The sequence below is a fragment of the Notolabrus celidotus genome, chromosome 10 (genome assembly GCF_009762535.1).
Source record: "Notolabrus celidotus isolate fNotCel1 chromosome 10, fNotCel1.pri, whole genome shotgun sequence".
Classification (NCBI taxonomy): domain Eukaryota; kingdom Metazoa; phylum Chordata; class Actinopteri; order Labriformes; family Labridae; genus Notolabrus; species Notolabrus celidotus.
The window spans coordinates 33,144,847-33,162,750 of NC_048281.1; the positions used below are offsets into that span (position 1 = coordinate 33,144,847).

At 44.2% G+C, this 17,904-nt stretch overlaps 1 protein-coding gene across 5 annotated transcripts in view; it reads right to left on the reverse strand.

Moving 5' to 3' along the window:
• man1a2 (mannosidase, alpha, class 1A, member 2) overlaps positions 1–17,904 on the reverse strand; it is a 229,315-nt gene that overhangs the window by 171,944 nt on the left and 39,467 nt on the right. For all 5 annotated transcript variants that reach the window (XM_034694710.1, XM_034694708.1, XM_034694709.1 and 2 more), the window contains exon 3: positions 15,135–15,396. In XM_034694710.1, coding sequence (XP_034550601.1) covers positions 15,135–15,396 — 262 coding nt within the window. The remainder of the gene's footprint in view (positions 1–15,134; positions 15,397–17,904) is intronic.

Here is a 17,904-nt window from a genome sequence, read left to right on the forward strand (position 1 = left end):
AAAACTAACAGAGGGGGGTAGGAGGTGGGAGGCAAGAGTTTTCTGTTCACATTTAGAGGATGTGTTTACAAAGAGCCGCAATAAAACAGAACGGCTAAATAAATATCCAAATTCATGTCATTACTTTCTAAACGGAGAGATTATTGAGGCTCTGCGGAGGCAGATTTCAGAAGGATGAGAGCAGCAACAAGGCAACATGGATACCATGTTACTGATTCATTTAAATATGGTGATGATAAAAATCATGACTTATTATTGATCACTGGGTAGTGGCATTGTGGCGTACAGCAAATAAAGTGTATTGAATTTATGCGAGGCCAAAGAAAAGTACAAACTCTGAGGATACATTTGGAGAGTTGAGCTGAGTCTGGATGTTTTAAAGAGACTAAATTCTTGGTCGTTCAAACAGAAATTTAAATTCCAACTAGCCGACTAGTCTAAAGGTGAGAACACACTCACTAAAAAACTCACATTTGAGCATAACTTGGGGCGCCGTTGTCTCGCGGTCTAAGCGTGTTCCCCAAATTAGGGCTGAACGATTTTGGAAAATAATCTAATTGCGATTATTTTCCTTAATATTGCGATTGCGATTTAGTATACGATTATTTTTTCAAGGTCCTCTTCATGTATTTTTCAACAAACACAAGTAATAAATCAATCTGTATTATAATAAACAATATCAGGTTTATTATACACAAACTGTTCTTTCTCATAGGCTAGACTTCTGTTAAGATAAAGGCAAATAAAACATGAATTAATATGAAAGACGGTTTATTTATCTACTTCAATTACAGCTGTAAACTTACTGAATCCTTTGACTTGCAGTCTTGTAAGCGTTCACCACAACTAATTAAAGCTGCTGTGAGGAACTTTTAGCTTGTATTGATTCTGGCGCCCCCTTGTGGACAAAGTGATACCTCTTATCTCTTGTCCTGTACATGCAAAATAATTGTCTTCAGACAATAACCTCATTCTGTTGTCTTTTAACAATTAGACTTATCTTACAATGTGATTATTTGCAATGAAAACAGACAAAAAGGGTGTTTCTAAAGCGAGATGTCAATCATCTGTTCTGACACCTACCCCCTAAGAGCAGTTTTAGACATTAAAATGACAACAGAGAAGGTATCAGTGTTGTTGTAGATGGTCTTGTTTGCTTTTGAGGGTCATAAAGAGGCATCAGTATCAGTTTCAGTCTGTTTCTCAGCCAGTTAAAAACTCCTCATAGTGCCTTTAACAAAATTCTGCCAAACAAGTGTTTTCAGTTTAAAGCATGTTTGGATGTGAACCAGCCGACTGAAGGTGTTGCTCACAGCGGAGACGCTCAGCTGGGGGCTGCGGCTGAGTGACGGGTCTCTTTTTTCTCCGCTGCCGGACTGATTCTGACCCGGTTGCGCTCCTGACTGACACCTGACCGCGTAAACATGATAATGTTTCTCAATAAGAACCAGTAGACAGAAAACTGGACACTGTGAGTCTTAAATATGATTCTGTTCAGTTGTCCTGTTGCAGTAAATCCACATGTTGTCTGGGTCTTCACTGATTCTGCGTCTGCGGAGATTATTTATAAGCCTGCTCCACATGTTGATATTCAGCGTGTTGATTACTTTGTACGTCCCAGTATGATCGTTTCTTCTGCTGAGGCCATTTTTAACAAAACAACAAATCAAAACTTAGCGTGGCTTAAGTTGTTTTCTTCATCCCCCGCTCACACGTGTCTCGTTCTTCTGAGTTTTTCTGCCGTCGGCAAATCAGCTGAAAGGCGCATTACGGCCACCTACTGCATGCATGTCACGTAAGGCTGCGTCTGTGAACATGAAACTTTTTTTTTTTTTAATCGCAGCCTTTGCGATTTGATAATTGCATTCTATTACATTGCGATGTCGGTTTGAATTCGATTAATCGTTCAGCCCTACCCCATATGCAAGGGCTATAGTCCTCATCGTGGAAGCCGCTGGTTCGACTCCAAGCCGCAACCATTTCCTGCATGTCTTCCCTCACTCTCTGCTCCCCATGTTTCCGGTCTCTCTTTAGCTGTCCTATCAAATAAAGGCAAAACCCCCCACAATAAAATAATGTATTTAACACTGGAACAAAGAGTCCGAGCGTAAGCAATGTCACATTGGTTTGCAGAGTGTGGCGACCACTAGCAGAGCTAGCACCACCAGCCTTCCTCCTCCCTGTGCTGGTTACGTATCACAGACTGTGTCAAGTTAACCAGACACAGTCAACATACAACTTTATCACTCCACTGCCAGGATGCCACCATGCTACAAGATGCTGTCTGTCAGCTGTGTTTGTTTACATCTGGGTAGTAGAGCATTAAAGCAGTGTGACTGTAAGGGCCATTTCAAGATGTTTGTGTGTGTGTGTGTGTGTAGGACATTAAGTTGTCCACTAGGGGTCTCCCCTGTTCAGTGCACATGCATATTTAGGTAGGAACCTTTCACCAGCCAAGGTGTTGCTAGACGGGGAGCACAAAAAGTTTTTTGACCGCAACGTGCCGCAACGCCAGGACGCTGGCAAGGTGTAAATGGGAATTAATTACGTTTTATGGTTTTGATGGACACTGTATTGGATCTTGTATGTTGACACGGTTGGAGAAAGGACGATGAACAATAAAACATTCGTAAATTGCAACCTGAAGACGTCAGGATCTTATTTCCACAAGACACACGAGCAAGAGCGCGTCAACTATATTTAAGCCCGTCTAGGCAGCCCCTCATTGGCTTTCAGTGTGAGGCCTGGCCGCTATAGTGACATTCACCACTAACAGCAGCTACAGAGTGCTGGATGGCTGTGATCGGCATTTCGAGTCCACAGCAATAAAAATATGAATCTTTCTTTAACCGTTTGGTGATTATGGTGCCAAAAAATGAGGGTGACGATGTTTACATGACTCCAGCTGTCCAGAGAGCCCGGAGCCAGACCGCAGCATATCGGAGACGGATTGAACACGGATCTGCTGGAAGTCCCGGGTTAGAAATGACGGCCTACAGCTGTCACCAAGTGTGTATTTTTTTTTCCGTTACTGGCCCAAACACAAGTTCAGGTATTCAGGTTACTTTCAGGACAGATAGAGTTCAAGTTATTTGTATTCTGATGTCACATTTTGTGTGAAACATCCACCATGAAGTCTGAAAGAGAGAATTAACCACGCACAAGTATGAAATTCTGAAATGGTGTAGTGGGGCAGTCTTGTGTGCCAAGTCTGGGAGCTGAACTGTGTTTGACATCAGTGGAGGAGAATCCTTTTATGCGCTGTGAGGCTCAGAGCATCCCAGTTGTTTTAAGTATAAAGTGAGCCTCACCAATTAGAGCTCAGGTGATGGAGAGAGGGTGACAGGGAAGCTGGCAGAGATCAGACTCACTCTATAACGTCTCTCTGTCCCCTCTCCACTGCAGATAAACAGCTCTATCACCCTCTTCTTTTTCAAACACTTACACAACAGAACATCTAAAATAAACCAGGGTCATCAGTCCCCAGAAGAGCGAGATCACAAGATGAGTAATTCTTTCTGTTTGCAAAATAACGACCTCCGTATGTATGAAGCCACGTGTTGTTGAAGGCTGTTAATAATGACTGCAGAGAGCTTTTGTTACGTTAACTCTGCGACACTGCAAGAGATAAAAAACACAACCTCCATGCAAGGGCATCATAGATCAAGCTCCATTTTTCAACTGAGAGCAGACTGACAGAGAACACTTTATGTTTCCTATTACTCTGATGTCTGACATTTCAGAATTGGCTCTTAAAGAGCGAGGTGGACGAGCTGAATCTGGAGCAGGCTCGTAAAGGTCCTCAGAGACGCAACGGTGATGTTTCTCGTATTCGATTTTATACTTTAAGGATATTTTGGAAGCGTACAGTTTGGGATAAGAGGTGTTAAAATGTTAGGTAGGTGTATTTGCAGAGGGTGGATAGTAGTTTAGAGTGGTGATGTTTCCAACAGCTTAAAGTTTGGAACCTGAAGAAGCTCCAATGTGTTGGAAGAAAAGCATTATTTTCAGCCTTATTGGATCAGTTGGTGTTTTTCCTACATTGGCATGAACACATTCTCCTCCAGCATCGAGAACATTAAAGGACAGAAGTTAGACGTGCTGTTTCTTCCATGTTGCTCCCTCACTATCTGTTTCTCATAGCCAATCCAACATAAGGACTTACTTCTGATGCAGCTCAGTGTTAAACTAGTTGCACATCTCTGTGAGGAGTAGCTGTGTGCGTAAGTGTGAAACGTAGCTAGCGTGGAACTGTAGAGTGAGAGTGAAGGAGTGATGGTGAGCGTGTGGATGGATGGAGAGAAAAGAGAACGAGAGAGAGAGAGAGTTAGCAGCGAGTGTTATAGAGTGTTAATGAGAGTAATAAGTGCAGCTTGTAGACCATCAATAAAGCCACGACTCCATGAGACCAAGCCGGACTCTGTCTACTGCTTAACACTTTGTTGTGTACGGGGTTAGCACCAAAGTTAGACCAACTTCGGACCTGTAGGAGACCCTTAACACGGGACTTCCACCAGATCCGGAGGGCTCCAATCTGCCGGATCAGAGATGCAGCCGGAACACAATGGAGTGGATCCAGTGGAAGTTAACACATTGGCTAGAATAGAAACCTATCAGATCCAATGCTGTGACGGACCAGAGACGGACCGGACAAATGTCCCTCCTTAATGAAGCTAATGATGGCTCTCTTCCAGTAAGAGGATTAAGTTGGTGATCATTTGTCCTTACAGGGAACAGTTTGTTGTGTTGATGTGTTGGTTGCATCATATTAAGACTCTTGAAGTCAGATCAGCAGGACATTGACCTAACGAATGATCGTGCGACTGAGGAGGACGAGGGAAGGGAAAGGTAGAGTACTTTTTAAAAGTAAATTAAATCTATGTCGGGATTGGATGAAGATGAAACAGAGGGAGAGAGGATTTGAAAAGGTAAGGCAAACAGATGAAATGAATCCAGGGCTTCTGTTCCAAAAAAAGAGAACACTGAAAAAACCTGGAGGGAAAAAAAAAACAGCAGCTGAGGTAGGTTTACTTTCATTTTAAAAAAGAGAGAAGAGACATAAAGATCAATACTGTGCGCCGATATATCCTCCAAAAAAGAAAAAGAGAGGAAAGAAAAACACAGAGGAGCGATGGGGGAAAGTGTGCCAGCCTTTTAGGGCTCTATACCTTCATTGCTTCTATTGAATAAGAGAACAAAGAGAACAAAGTTTGATTCAGAGGACTGAGTGCGCGTCAGACATACTGATCCTTATTTGATCAGGATGCTGAATACGTGATCAGGACTTAAATAAAATAAAGTTCAGGAGAGAAGTCTGTCAGAGGAGTTATTTTGCAGAGTGAATAACAGCGCTTCACTCTTTAGCAACTCTTTTCTTTAATAGTTCATTTCTAGACCGTTTTGTGTCTTTTTCACGCCTTTATGAAAGAGAGGAGATAGTAGATCTATGCGTACAATTCCAAATTTTCATGTGATGTCACACACTTATGGACCCGCCCCCCTGGTGGGCAAAAAAGGCTTCCTCCTGCTAAAAGGCTAAAAATCTTTTCAAAATGCCTGACAGTCTTCATTCAATTATATGACAAGGAGACAAGTCCGGGTTCTGCTTCTTCAGAATCCAATCTGAGTAAGAAAATCCTTCACCAACATGAAGTTCTGGTGACATAAATATGCCTTATTCCAGTCTTCTGCGCTGGTCACGTGACTGAAAACTACAAATTGAATCCACTTCAAAGCGTATTGATTTATTTGTGAGCTTCTTTCTTCTGTATCTTAAAGAGCTCATAGATCATATTACCCCTCTAGAACTCTACGCTCCCAACATGCAGGCCTGCTGGTAGTACCTAAAGTCTCTAAAAGTAGTATGGGAGGTAGAGCCTTCAGTTATCAGGCCCCTCTCCTTTGGATCATCTACCAGTCAGGGTCTAGGAGGCAGACACCCTCTCTACTTTTAAGAGTAGGATTCAAACTTTCCTTTTTGATAAAGCTTATAGTTAGAGCTGGATCAGGCTTGGACCAGCTCTTAGTTATGCTGCTATAGGCTTAGACAGACACACTGGGATCCTGTCTTTCCATCTATCTCCTCTGTCTGCCTGTCTCTTACTTTAACTCTTCCTGTCCCATTAAAGTTACTAACCATAGACCTTTCTGGAGTCCCTGAGCTCCCTTGTCTCGTAGGTTCCTCTGAGTCACTGCCGTAGACTTCCTCCTGCTGTGGACGTGCCAGACTCCAGCTGATATGGACATTCTGGACTCCATCACTATAATCGCTCTCTCTCTCTCTCTCTCTTATTCTCCTCTATCCCTCTCTCCAACACGGTCTCAGCAGACGTGTGTCTAGTTATACTGCTATAGGCTTAGACTGCCATTAAAGTTACTAACCATAGACCTTTCTGGAGTCCCTGAGCTCCCTTGTCTCGTAGGTTCCTCTGGATCTCTGCTGCTGTGGACTAGCCAGACTCCAGCTGCTACAACTACTAGTATCTGTCTCCCCACTATCATCTCTCTCTCTCTTCATCTCCCTCTATCCCTCTCTCCAACACGGTCTCAGCAGATGTGTGTCTAACATGAGTCTGGTCCTGCTGGAGGTTTCTGCCTGTTAAAGGAAGTTTGTCCTTGCCACTGTAACTTGCTAAATGCTGCAAAGTGCTCTGCTCATGGTGGATTAAGATGAGATCAGACTGAGTCCTGTCTGTAAGATGGGACTGGATCTGATCCTGTCTTGATGTTGGGTCTTTGTTGATAATAGAACATAGAGTACGGTCTAGACCTGCTCTACACCCGGCCCTGATAAGCAGCTGGTGAGGTTGAGGGTTACAGAACAGTTCAAGCTAAAGACTCAACACAGGAGTATCATTATATTTCACCTTTACATGATAAAACTGTCGGCACACACACTAGCAGTGCTTAATGTGCCGATGTGCTCCCAGTGCTCTACCACTGCATGGGTCCCATTTCCAGTCCACTTTGTTAAAGGTTAATGCCACTTTTCAAGAACACATTCAGCAGATGGGAGCCCTGTTGACATATAGAAGCATACATAATGTATAAGTATACGTAAAGCCTCGTGCAGAGGAGACCGGCTGTCAAATGTCAGCTCCATATACCGCTCGGGCGTACACACGGACATCAGTTACTACACGCCAGAACATGAGAGCTTGAAAAAGTTCATTTGTAGCCCGGTCACAAGTGTTTCAAACCTCCTCCCTCGCTCCCCAGGTAGCTCCCCTCTTTCTTTTTCTTCCTCTGCTCGTTCTGTTACACTCGGATGATATACCGGGTTGTCTGCTGACAGGCAGCGCTCGCTGTTCAGCACGAATCAATACAACAATCCCGAACAGATGATTCTATGAGCCTTACATAAGAGCAGCTATATGAGGGAGATTCCTTCGAGGAGTCTGCCAGTATGAAGAGAGAGACAGGAGGGAAGAGAGGAGGAGGAGAGGAGGAGGAGGAGGAGGAGATGGTGAGAAGAGAAAACAAAAAGTGAGAAGAAAAACAGCAAGTGAGAGGAGACAAGCGGGAGAGTGGAAGGAATTAGAAAGACACAGGGAGCAATGAATGATGAGAGCTGAGCTGTGCCCTACCCCTGAAGCGATTGTGCTACAAACACACATCCTCTCTCTCACACACACACACATGCGTGATATAAGCTAGTATGCTATCCACATACAAGGCCATCTGCTATGCTGTCAAGGCTTTTGCAAGAAGAAAGAGGACACAGGAGAGAGGAAGAAAGGGTTAAGTACAATATATGGAGCAGAGGTACTCGTTGCATCTCTGCAGAATTTCCACGCCGCCATTGGAAACCTCTGATGTCTCCTCCTGGGCCGATACATCTGGATTGCAGCACCATTTAGATGGCACTTAAACAGGACTGCTGCGGCCATCGATTTATCGGAGCTTTACAGCCACAGTCCACGGCTCAATGGGGAATCACAAACACAGCCGCTAACTCCTCGACGCTAGCCAGAGAGATGAAGTCGTTTCCTTATCACTTAAGAATCACAGCGGAGCGTTAGGGAAGCAAAGTTGGCAGTCAGATCTCTCAGCCTTTGAGCGATAGAACGCCGCCTGACAAGCCAAAGTAGGCCACAAGACTTGGATGTGAGGGATGCTTCTTTTCTTTGTGTTGACTCTGCGATGTGGTTATGAAGCGTACAAGCTAAACACGTTAGCAGAGACAACCTGATGTGAAAGTCAAACATAAGACAGCTTTATGTTCTTTAAAAGTCTGGGAAGTGTGGATCTGAACTTAGAATAGAAGGACTGCTCATCTATAACACCTTCTCCTGATCAGATCCCAACACGGTGACTGAAGAGTTAACAGGGATGTGAATTTAAAAGCAGGGCGCACCACATATCAGAGTTTAAAGGCACAAATGATGTTTACATGTAACAGTTATACTAATAAATAGTTGGTTCCGATGAATTATGAAGCCCCAGCTCAGGGAACATGTGAGTGGTGGTATGGGGGGTCATATCTAGGAAATTTAGAGCATGTTGGTGAACTCTTATGCACCACACTCAAGAAAAGCAACATGGGTCTGTTTTATCAACAAGTATAACATGTAGCTGCTATTGTATTAATTCATGTTTAGTGCTTCAACATTTTTAAATCATGTAGTTTTAACATGATATGCAAAATCCTTAAAACTACAAGATTGCTTTATGTCAACACAACCTAAAGGGGTTTAGGTAGGAATCCCATCTGCAGTACCTCTCCAGAGCAGAAGGGGTCAGTAACGTGCGACAGGCCCGATTCATCAGCAAAGGTAGCGTGCTTCTGGTAAAGAAGAGCCATTACGGGGAGTTGGGAGAGATCGGCTGTGACTGACTGCCATTGGGGCGTTGGTGGCCTAGCGGTCTAAGCGCCTCACGTATCGAGGCTATAGTCCTCGTCGTAGAGGTCGCTGGTTCGACTCCCTACCATTTGCTGCTTGTCTCCCCCCGCTCTCTACTCCTCACGTTTCCTGTCTCTCTTCAGCTGTCCTATTAATAAAGGTGAAAAAGCCCAAAAATAGAACTTACAACAAAATAAAATAAAAGCTATCCATAATCGTATTATACAAGTTATTTTCACTAACAGCTAAAGGGTGCCCGCCTGTCAATCACCTGCCATGTCCTTATTTGGGCAAAACTCGTAAGTTCACCCCCGTACAGTGTGTGCTGATAGAGAAATGAGCTACTCAGACCTAAACTGTTTTTTGAACCAGGCTGTAAACATGTTTATTTCTGCTGTAAAGATTGTCTTCTTTGAATGGAGGTGTATGTGGTTTCCTGTGTTTCTGCAGCCAGCCTCAAGTGGTCACTTGAAGAACTGCAGTTTTTAGCACTTCTACATGGGCTTCCACTTTAAATGCAGTTAAAATAGAAAGAGTCACTGAATTTAAATACCTTGGTATATGGCTTGATGAGAATCTAACATTCAAAAGCCATATAAACATTCTTGCCACCAAGCTAAAACAGAAAGTTGGTTTCTTGTACAGAAATAAATCCAGCTTCCCACTGTCTTGTAGAAAAAGAGTTGTTGAAGCAGTGTTTTTATCTGTTTTAGATTATGGTGATGTGGTTTATAGACATGCTGCAGCTTCAACACTAAAACCCTTGGACTCTGTTTACCACTCTGCTCTCAGATTTATAACTGGTGACAGATATGACGCTCATCACTGTGTCCTGTATGAGAAGGTTGGTTGGCCCTCTCTTGAGCAAAGGAGGAACAAACACTGGCTTTTATTTATTTTTAAAGCGCTTGTTGGAAAGCTCCCCACCTACCTCACAGACTTGTTGGAATCGATTTGCGGATCCTATGGGACTCGCTCTTCCGATTGGCTCATTCTGAAAGTACCACGAATAAATACTGAACTGGGTCGATCAGCATTCTCCATTGATGCTCCTAAATCATGGAATACCCTCCAACAGACTTTGAAGCTGAGATCCTTTCCATCTCTTGCAGAGTTCAAGACCTTGATCTCTGACCACTGTGTCTCAAACTGTATCTGTTTTAATTAATCTATTATTTTGTATATGATTGTGTTTGTTTGTTTGTTTGTTGTTTCTAATCTAACTGTGATCTCGACGACATTGGAAATGAGGGAAACCTCAATGTCTTTTCGAGAATAAATAAAGGTTTTGAATTGAATTTTAAGACCGGAGGTTGCCGCTTGATACCGTTTAACATCCTCATGGATATTTAAGTCTACTGGGTCGACTTCTTCAGGGCGGAAACCAAGATGGAGGACAACTAAAGGTTTTGAATAAATGATATAACATGGGAGAGAAAGAAGTATGATTTTAGTTAAAAACCTGTGAACAATAACACCTTCTACTTAGTCTCAACAGACTGACATCTGCATTTTGGGCTTTCTAAATTAAAGTCTTGTTTGTGTTTTTCATGTTATTGGTGAAGTGAACTACGCCTTTGTATCACGGCCCATTAACTGCGACAGCCCGCTTACTTTAACAGCTCTGAGCCAACAACACCTCATGATGTGACAGGTGAATTGTATTGGAACAGTTAATAGTCGTTCATTTCATTCCTTTTCTTTTATTGCTCTAAAGCTCTCTCCATCTGCAGACAAAGGTTTTAATGGCCACTAATGCCCCCGTTGTGTAATTAGCAGGAAAGCAAAAGCGCACAGAGCTCCGAGCTAATGGAAGAGGGAGAAAAGGAGGGTTTTTATGTTATGTACAGTCGATAAAATATGTATTTCACTGGCATAAAAATGAGGTTCTTTTCTATTCCTGGAGGAACAAAAGGCCTGACTGTGCCTCAGAGCAGAGAGGAGACACAGCTCCCGGATTTCTACAACATCAGCTGGACCGAGGAGGGATAGAGAACACCTCCAGTCCACACGAGCAGTTTTCACTGCTTTTACAATCCCAGATGAGGACTACTAAAATACTTTATAGAGACACAAAGGTGCTGTTATCACCACATCAAGCGTCATTAACCAGAGGACTCTGGCAGTAATTATTCAGGATGAAGGGACTGTCGAATAGCTCGGATGTCTTCCTGTGGTGAAGTCGAGCAGCTACCTTAGTGCATTGGAAAATGAAGCCAAGAAAGTGCAGTGTCTTCAGTGTCCACGTGAGGCTGGATCCAAAAAGCCAAGGAGACTTCATTCCAGAACATTTTTAGTCTCTTTACCTCATTTATTCATTTGTAACAACCGATGAAGGCTACTTCTTTTCTATAACTTTTTTGCATCAAGTTCAAGCAGCGTGAATAATTAGGCAGTAATAGGGGCGTGGCTTTTGGACAGAGAGGTAGGGACTTTGTAGCTGCAAGACCATGGCCTCAACTGCGGTTCCAATATGACAGCCGCAATATTTGGGCTTGTGTCACGGAGACGCTGGCTGTTTTCAAAACCACCTACTATACTAGCAGTATGTACGGATCTGGCCAAAATTCCATATGTAGTATGTGAACAGGAGCAAAATCTGCATTAAGCCAAAACTCCCTGGATGTTGTACTGATTTGGGAACATTTCTCAGCATGCATCGGACCAGTCTTCCTTGTGTACTGTTTCCCACAATGCCCAGCGCTAACGTTCTCCTTGATGGGGGGCACTGAGTTTTTAGGTGCTGTGACAATTATTGCACTCCACATAAAACCACTTCTTATTTTTAAACCATAAGTGATGCTAAAGAAACGGTTTCTCTATCAGCTTGGCCGTTGTTTACTTCCACTTCCAAAACCGGAAATCCAGCGACGCCTGACCCAGCATCCTGCAGACCAGATCCAACAGAGCAATCATACTACAGACTACCTTCAGACGCAGTATGCGGTACGTACTGTACACTACATTCGTAGGTAGTATGTAGCAGGCGGTTTTGAGAACAGACTATATCCATACAGTCTGCAACATTTTGAGGAGGTGTTAGAAATGGGACGAATCATCAGATAGCTGCTATCTCAAAGAACATTTAACCTGAGGCAGAAAATATTAAAAACCACGCAGACATTGAGGTCTTGTTGCTCTTTACTCTGCAAGCAAATGTCAAGATTATGGGACCATTGTTTTTGTTTCAAAGGCTAAATTTTGTCAGACTATTTTACTATATGATGCTCTAGCTGCCATCCCTGGTGTGCAACGCGGTGCTGATAGCATGCATGAGTCCTTCTATCCCCTCACATCACATCAACGTTGACTTCAAGGATACACAGTGAATGTGTTTTTATAATGAACATGAAAACAAACTATGTTCCTATTCGCCTCACGCTCAGAGAGTCAGATGAGAGGCGTGTGTTAAAGGTGGGTGAGTACATCCATAACTTTAACAGAAACTTTAAAATCTCTGGTGGCTTTTCCCAGCTCGCTGCCGCCTTATCAAGACAAATGAGCTCATCATTTGAACTTTATGAATCAGCACCGAGGAAAGTAATGTGGTATCAGAGTGTTTCAACTACCTCTGCTTGAACCGTCTAAATGAAACATATCCAGTGACAAAGGAAGATGGATGCTGATACTCCTCATTGGACTTTACACCATCAGAATTGAGGCCAAATGGCGGCCTCCGGCCAAGATTCACAGAGAGAAGAAGAAGTCTCCGGTCTTCACCATTGTGTAGCAGTGTGCGATTATGATTTCTCCTTGGAATCACAAGGCAATCACGGAGAGGGGAGAGTGCTGTTGTGTGCTGCACTGTGGCCCATACAGCTGCTCCTTCCTTGCTCATTTGGGAGTGTATGGCATTCTCTCTGAATGGCAATTATGAAGGGAACAAAAGGGGCATTTAGAGACAAAGGCGGGTTTCGCAGTGAATGGGCCAGCTCCCGTGCGCGCCGAGTGTTCTGACTCCAAGTGCTGTTTCAAGAGAGACGATATGAGGTAATTATGCAGGAGAACTTGCAGGGGGGGGGAGAGAGGGAAGAGATGAGAGGAGGAGGAGGAGGAGAAAGAGAGATAGGCCGGGGTTGGCATGGTGTCTATGGAGAGCAGGACCACATAGCACCATCTGCATTCTGGACAGGCACTGTCCGTCTGGCTCGCTGTTGCCTTCAATAAAAGCCGGTGCTGAGGCAGACGTGAGGCAGCGGGGATGAATTCAGATGGACTGTAATGGAGCACAAATTGGCCTCACATAGGCGGAGGTCAGACTTAGTAACCCTCTCTTCACTTCCTTTAACTCCCTCTGTCCCATTAAAGTTACTAACCATAGACCTTTCTGGAGTCCCTGAGCTCCCTTGTCTCATAGGTTCCTCTGAGCTGCCGTAGACGTCCTCCTGCTGTGGAAGTTCCTCAGCTACTACTACTCGTCTCATCACTATCACCGCTCTCTCTCATTCTCTCTCTCTCTTACTCTCCTCTATCCCTCTTTCCAGACCCAACTCGGTCTCAGCAGATGTGTGTCTAACATGAGTCTGGTCCTGCTGGAGGTTTCTGCCTGTTAAAGGAAGTTTGTCCTTGCAGCTAAATACTGCGATGTGCAATGCTCATGGTGGATTAAGGTGGGGTCAGACTGAGTCTTATCCTGTCTTGAAGTTGGGTCTCTGTTCATAATTTGACATAGAGTGGTCTAGACCTGCTCTGTTTGTAAGAGCGTCTTGAGATAACGTTTGTTGTGATTTGGCGCTGTACAAATAAAGATTGATTGATATTAAATGTACAGTTTTTTGCAAACATGCTTCAATATGGATTCATGTGAGCTGATAGAACCGATGGAGGGACGTTTGCCAAACTCAAATAGACTCAAACCAGAAATCCAAAAACATGTGTTGCACTCACTTTCCTCATGTAGTTTGGCATCAGCGTCCCACATTGGACCTCTTGCTACACAAAGACTTGTAAATAGGATCTCAATATTAGCTAAGACTGGGAATTAAAGCTTTAAAGGGTCCAAAGGTCGAATGATTAGCATCAGATAAATAGCAGATCGATTTTCAGCCAGGATTGTGCAAATATTCTACATTTCCAAACTTGTGCAGAAAACTCTTGAACACATTTCAAGTGATGGTCAATTTCAGGCCCTCTCTGGTAACAGAGGGAGTTATCACTGAGCTGCAGCCAGCTCTCTGTATTGAATATTTCATCACAGTCAATAATTGTCGGTTTCAAACCAACACAGTTTTGGCCCGGTGTCTGATAGAACACTACGCTCCCAACATGCAGGCCTGCACGTCGTACCTAAAGTTTCTTAAAAATAGTATGGGAGGTAGAGCCTTCAGTTATGAGGCTCCTCTCCTTTGGAATCATCTATCAGTCAGGATCCAGGAGGAAGACACTCTCTCTACTATTAAGAGTAGGCTTCAAACTTTCCTTTTTGATAAAGCTTATAGTTAGTTCTGGATCAGGCTTGGACCAGCTCTTAGTTATGCTGCTATAGGTTTAGACTGACACACTGGGATCCTGTCTTTCCCTCTCTCTCCTCACTTACTTTAACTCTTGCTGTCCCATTAAATTCCTAACCATAGACCTTTCTGGAGTCCCTGAGCTCCCTAGTCTCGTAGGTTTATTCTTTCTTTCTTTCTTTCTTTCTTTCCTTTCATTCCTTCCTTCTTTCACTCCTTCCTTCCTTCTTTCTCTCTCTCTTTGTTCTTTCCATGTTTCTTCATATTTTGTCTCCTTTTCTTTTCCCGTCCTTTCCTTCTGTCATTCTTTCACCATTTATTCTCCTCTTTTTCTTTCTTCTGGTCTCCCTCTCTTTTCTCTTTTCTTAGACCTTTCTGGAGTCCCTGAGCTCCCTTGTCTCGTAGGTTCCTCTGGATCTCTGCTGATGTGGACGTGCCAGACTCCAGCTGCTACAACTACTGCTATCCGTCTCCCCACTATCATCTCTCTCTCTCTCTCTTCATCTCCCTCTATCCCTCTCTCCAACACGGTCTCAGCAGATGTGTGTCTAACATGAGTCTGGTCCTGCTGGAGGTTTCTGCCTGTTAAAGGAAGTTTGTCCTTGCCACTGTAACTTGCTAAATGCTGCAAAGTGCTCTGCTCATGGTGGATTAAGATGAGATCAGACTGAGTCCTGTCTGGAAGATGGGACTGGATCTGATCCTGTCTTGATGTTGGCTCTTTGTTAATAATAGAACATAGAGTACGGTCTAGACCTGATCTGTTTGGAAAGAGTCTGATTGATTGATGAGGATTTGTAGCATGAGGCTCTGAAATCAGAACTAGGGATGATGATCTTACCTCTCTGATCTTGTCTCGTTTCTCTTTGACGTCAGGCTCAGGCGGTTCTCCGTCACTGACGCCCACCACTTTGGGCATCGGAACAGGAGGCAGCGGTTTGGGCCCTACGTCCTTCTTTTTCAGGTCCTCCACCACTTTGTTTTTCTCCGTCTGAATCTCAGCCTGCAGCTCCTCGCGGGACTTCCTCAGCTTCTCCTTCGCCTCCTGCAGTGCCCGCTCGTGGTCTGCCCGGATCTTGTCCCGCAGGCTCTCCTCCTCCTCCCTGCAGGAGACGGGAAAAAGGCATGGGGTGAGTTTCTTTCTGTAAGTGACTGTACGTCCTGCAGGATTTAGTACTCAACAGGTAGTTTAAACCAAATCTGACGCAGGGAAAGCTTTTTGGGGAACACAGGTGTGAGAGTGGTTTCATTATTTTTTATTTATCCTGCAGAATGACTCAAAATAAACTAGAATCCTCTGAGAGGGAATTTTAGACAGTTTGGGATGGAAAAATAGTGCTGCAACAACTAATCCTGCAACTGAAATACAACATTTGAATAAGTGATTCATCATAGTTCTGTTTTCAACATTTTCAGGTCCCAGCTTCACAAATGTAAGAGTTTGTTGCTTCTCTCAGACAAAAAAAGAGAAGATGAATGGTTTATCAGAAGAAAAACTAGTTGTAGCCTGAAACAAAACATAAAGAATATACATTTTATGATGTTAGTAAAGGTGGGAAGGCCTCTGCTTTATGCAACTAGACTTTAACGTCACCGTTTCTGATTCACGTCATTAAGGGAAAGAAAAAAACCATCAGTCTCTCAGGGGAAACCAAAACACCCCTCCACCCTTCTTCTCTGCAGTTACATCAGCTCCAGGAAATAGGACAGGTGTGGAGGAACACAAAGAGGAGGATAGGGCACAGTGCCAGAATGAGAAACATCATCTTTGGTTTCACATGGCTGTACGAGCCCCTCCAGGTGTTGACACAACTCCACCTCGTGAGGATGTGGGTCAGTAATGGAAAACAAACACAGCGGGACGCCAAAGCAAAGGTGGCGGGAGGATGAGGACACCGTAGTGATCTTCTCCAGGGGATAAGAACTTGAAAATCATCGTCTGGTCGCGGTGAGGGCAAATACAATCCCAGGGACATTACACACAAAGTCAGCAGAGCTCCAGAGTCATGAGTGGCTGTAATAGTGTCAAATAAATGTGAGAAATCCTGAAAATAACTGTGTGTGTATATGTGTGTTTGTGTTTGTTAATGACCTCCTGTGTGATAAACGCAGGAACTGTGGGAGGAACTCACGACCCGCTGAGATCCATGTGGACTCAGCTGTGAGCCTCCGCTGAGCTCCACAGCGACATATTCTACTAAACGTGAAAACAACACTGAGAACGTTTCTGCAGATTCTCTCCTTTAATTTTCCTTGAACCGTTCCCATCGAGGACTATAAGATGCCTCTGCATGTCCACATCTGTCAACACATAACTCAGAATATAAGCTACCCTCCCCCTTGGCTTGGATCACGCTACAGCCGGACTGAAGCCATGTAGCGTGATCCCCCTTGAGGATTTTAAACTATGTGTACCACAGCTGGACAGAGAGCCTGTGAGGTTTCCACTTGTCTTTAGTAGTCTTACATCGGACTCCCACCAGATCCGTGTCCGGTCCGTCTCCAATCCGCTGCGGTCCTGCTCCGTGCTTTCTCAGAATGCAGAACAGAGCAGGACCGCCAGACAGCTGGAGTCATGTGACCTCCTCCTCTCCTCATCCATGTTGTCCTCTGAAAACCTCTGACCTGTTGACTCCAGGCCTGGCTCCGCTCATCATGACTTTGGTTTGTTGTTGTAGTTAAGTGAAATACGATCTGGTGATAACACAGAGTGTTTTATTCTGAAAATTAACCGGTTGTTTTCATTTTGTTTTGGTGACACCTGACTTCCTGTCCCGCTCCATCTGCTCTGTTGAGATTGATGCGTCGTTGGGGCACTGGTGGCCTAGCAGCCTAAGCGCCCCACATACAGAGGCCACAGCCCTCGTCGCAGAGGTTGGAGGTTCCGATTGCAGCCTCAAACATTTTCTGTATGTCCTCCCCCACTCTCTACTCCCCACATTTCCTGTCTCTCTTCAGCTGTTCTATCCATTAAGGCAAAAAATGCCCAAATACATAGCTTAAAAAAGAGAGATTGATGCGTCGTGCTCCGGCATCAGGCAAAAATGGAAGCCTTGTTTATCTGATCCAATGGGCTCCGACCATAGACTGTAAATAAAAATGGACAGCGTTGCTCCGCCTCTTCCCGTTGTACGGTTCTGAAGCCAAAAAATCCCTCTCCTGGGTGCCGCCATTGTGCAGCCAGAGCCTGTAAAGCCACTGTAATAAGCTCCGCCCTACAGCGTGACATCACAAGACACTGTGTGTCCTTTGAAGTTTCGTTCTACGGCGGCTGTGAATCAAAGGAAACAGGAAGTAAAACCCTGTTTTTTAACCTCTAATAACCAACGAAGAAGAAACTTTTCAGGAAAAAGAGGCCTTGGACACAAAACAGTCAAATACTAACTACATATCACCACAGCATACGGATGTGAGAAACATTTGTACGTGTATTTATTTTTTAAAGTTTGACTGCTTCCCCATTCAAATGAATGGGGGAGACAGATTTTTTGACCTATACTGCAGCCAGCCACCAGGGGGCAGTCACACTGCTGAAAGCCTCACCACCAGCCACCGGAACCTCTCCCTTGGCTCCGACCTGCTGGATCAGAGATGCAGCCGGAACACAACAG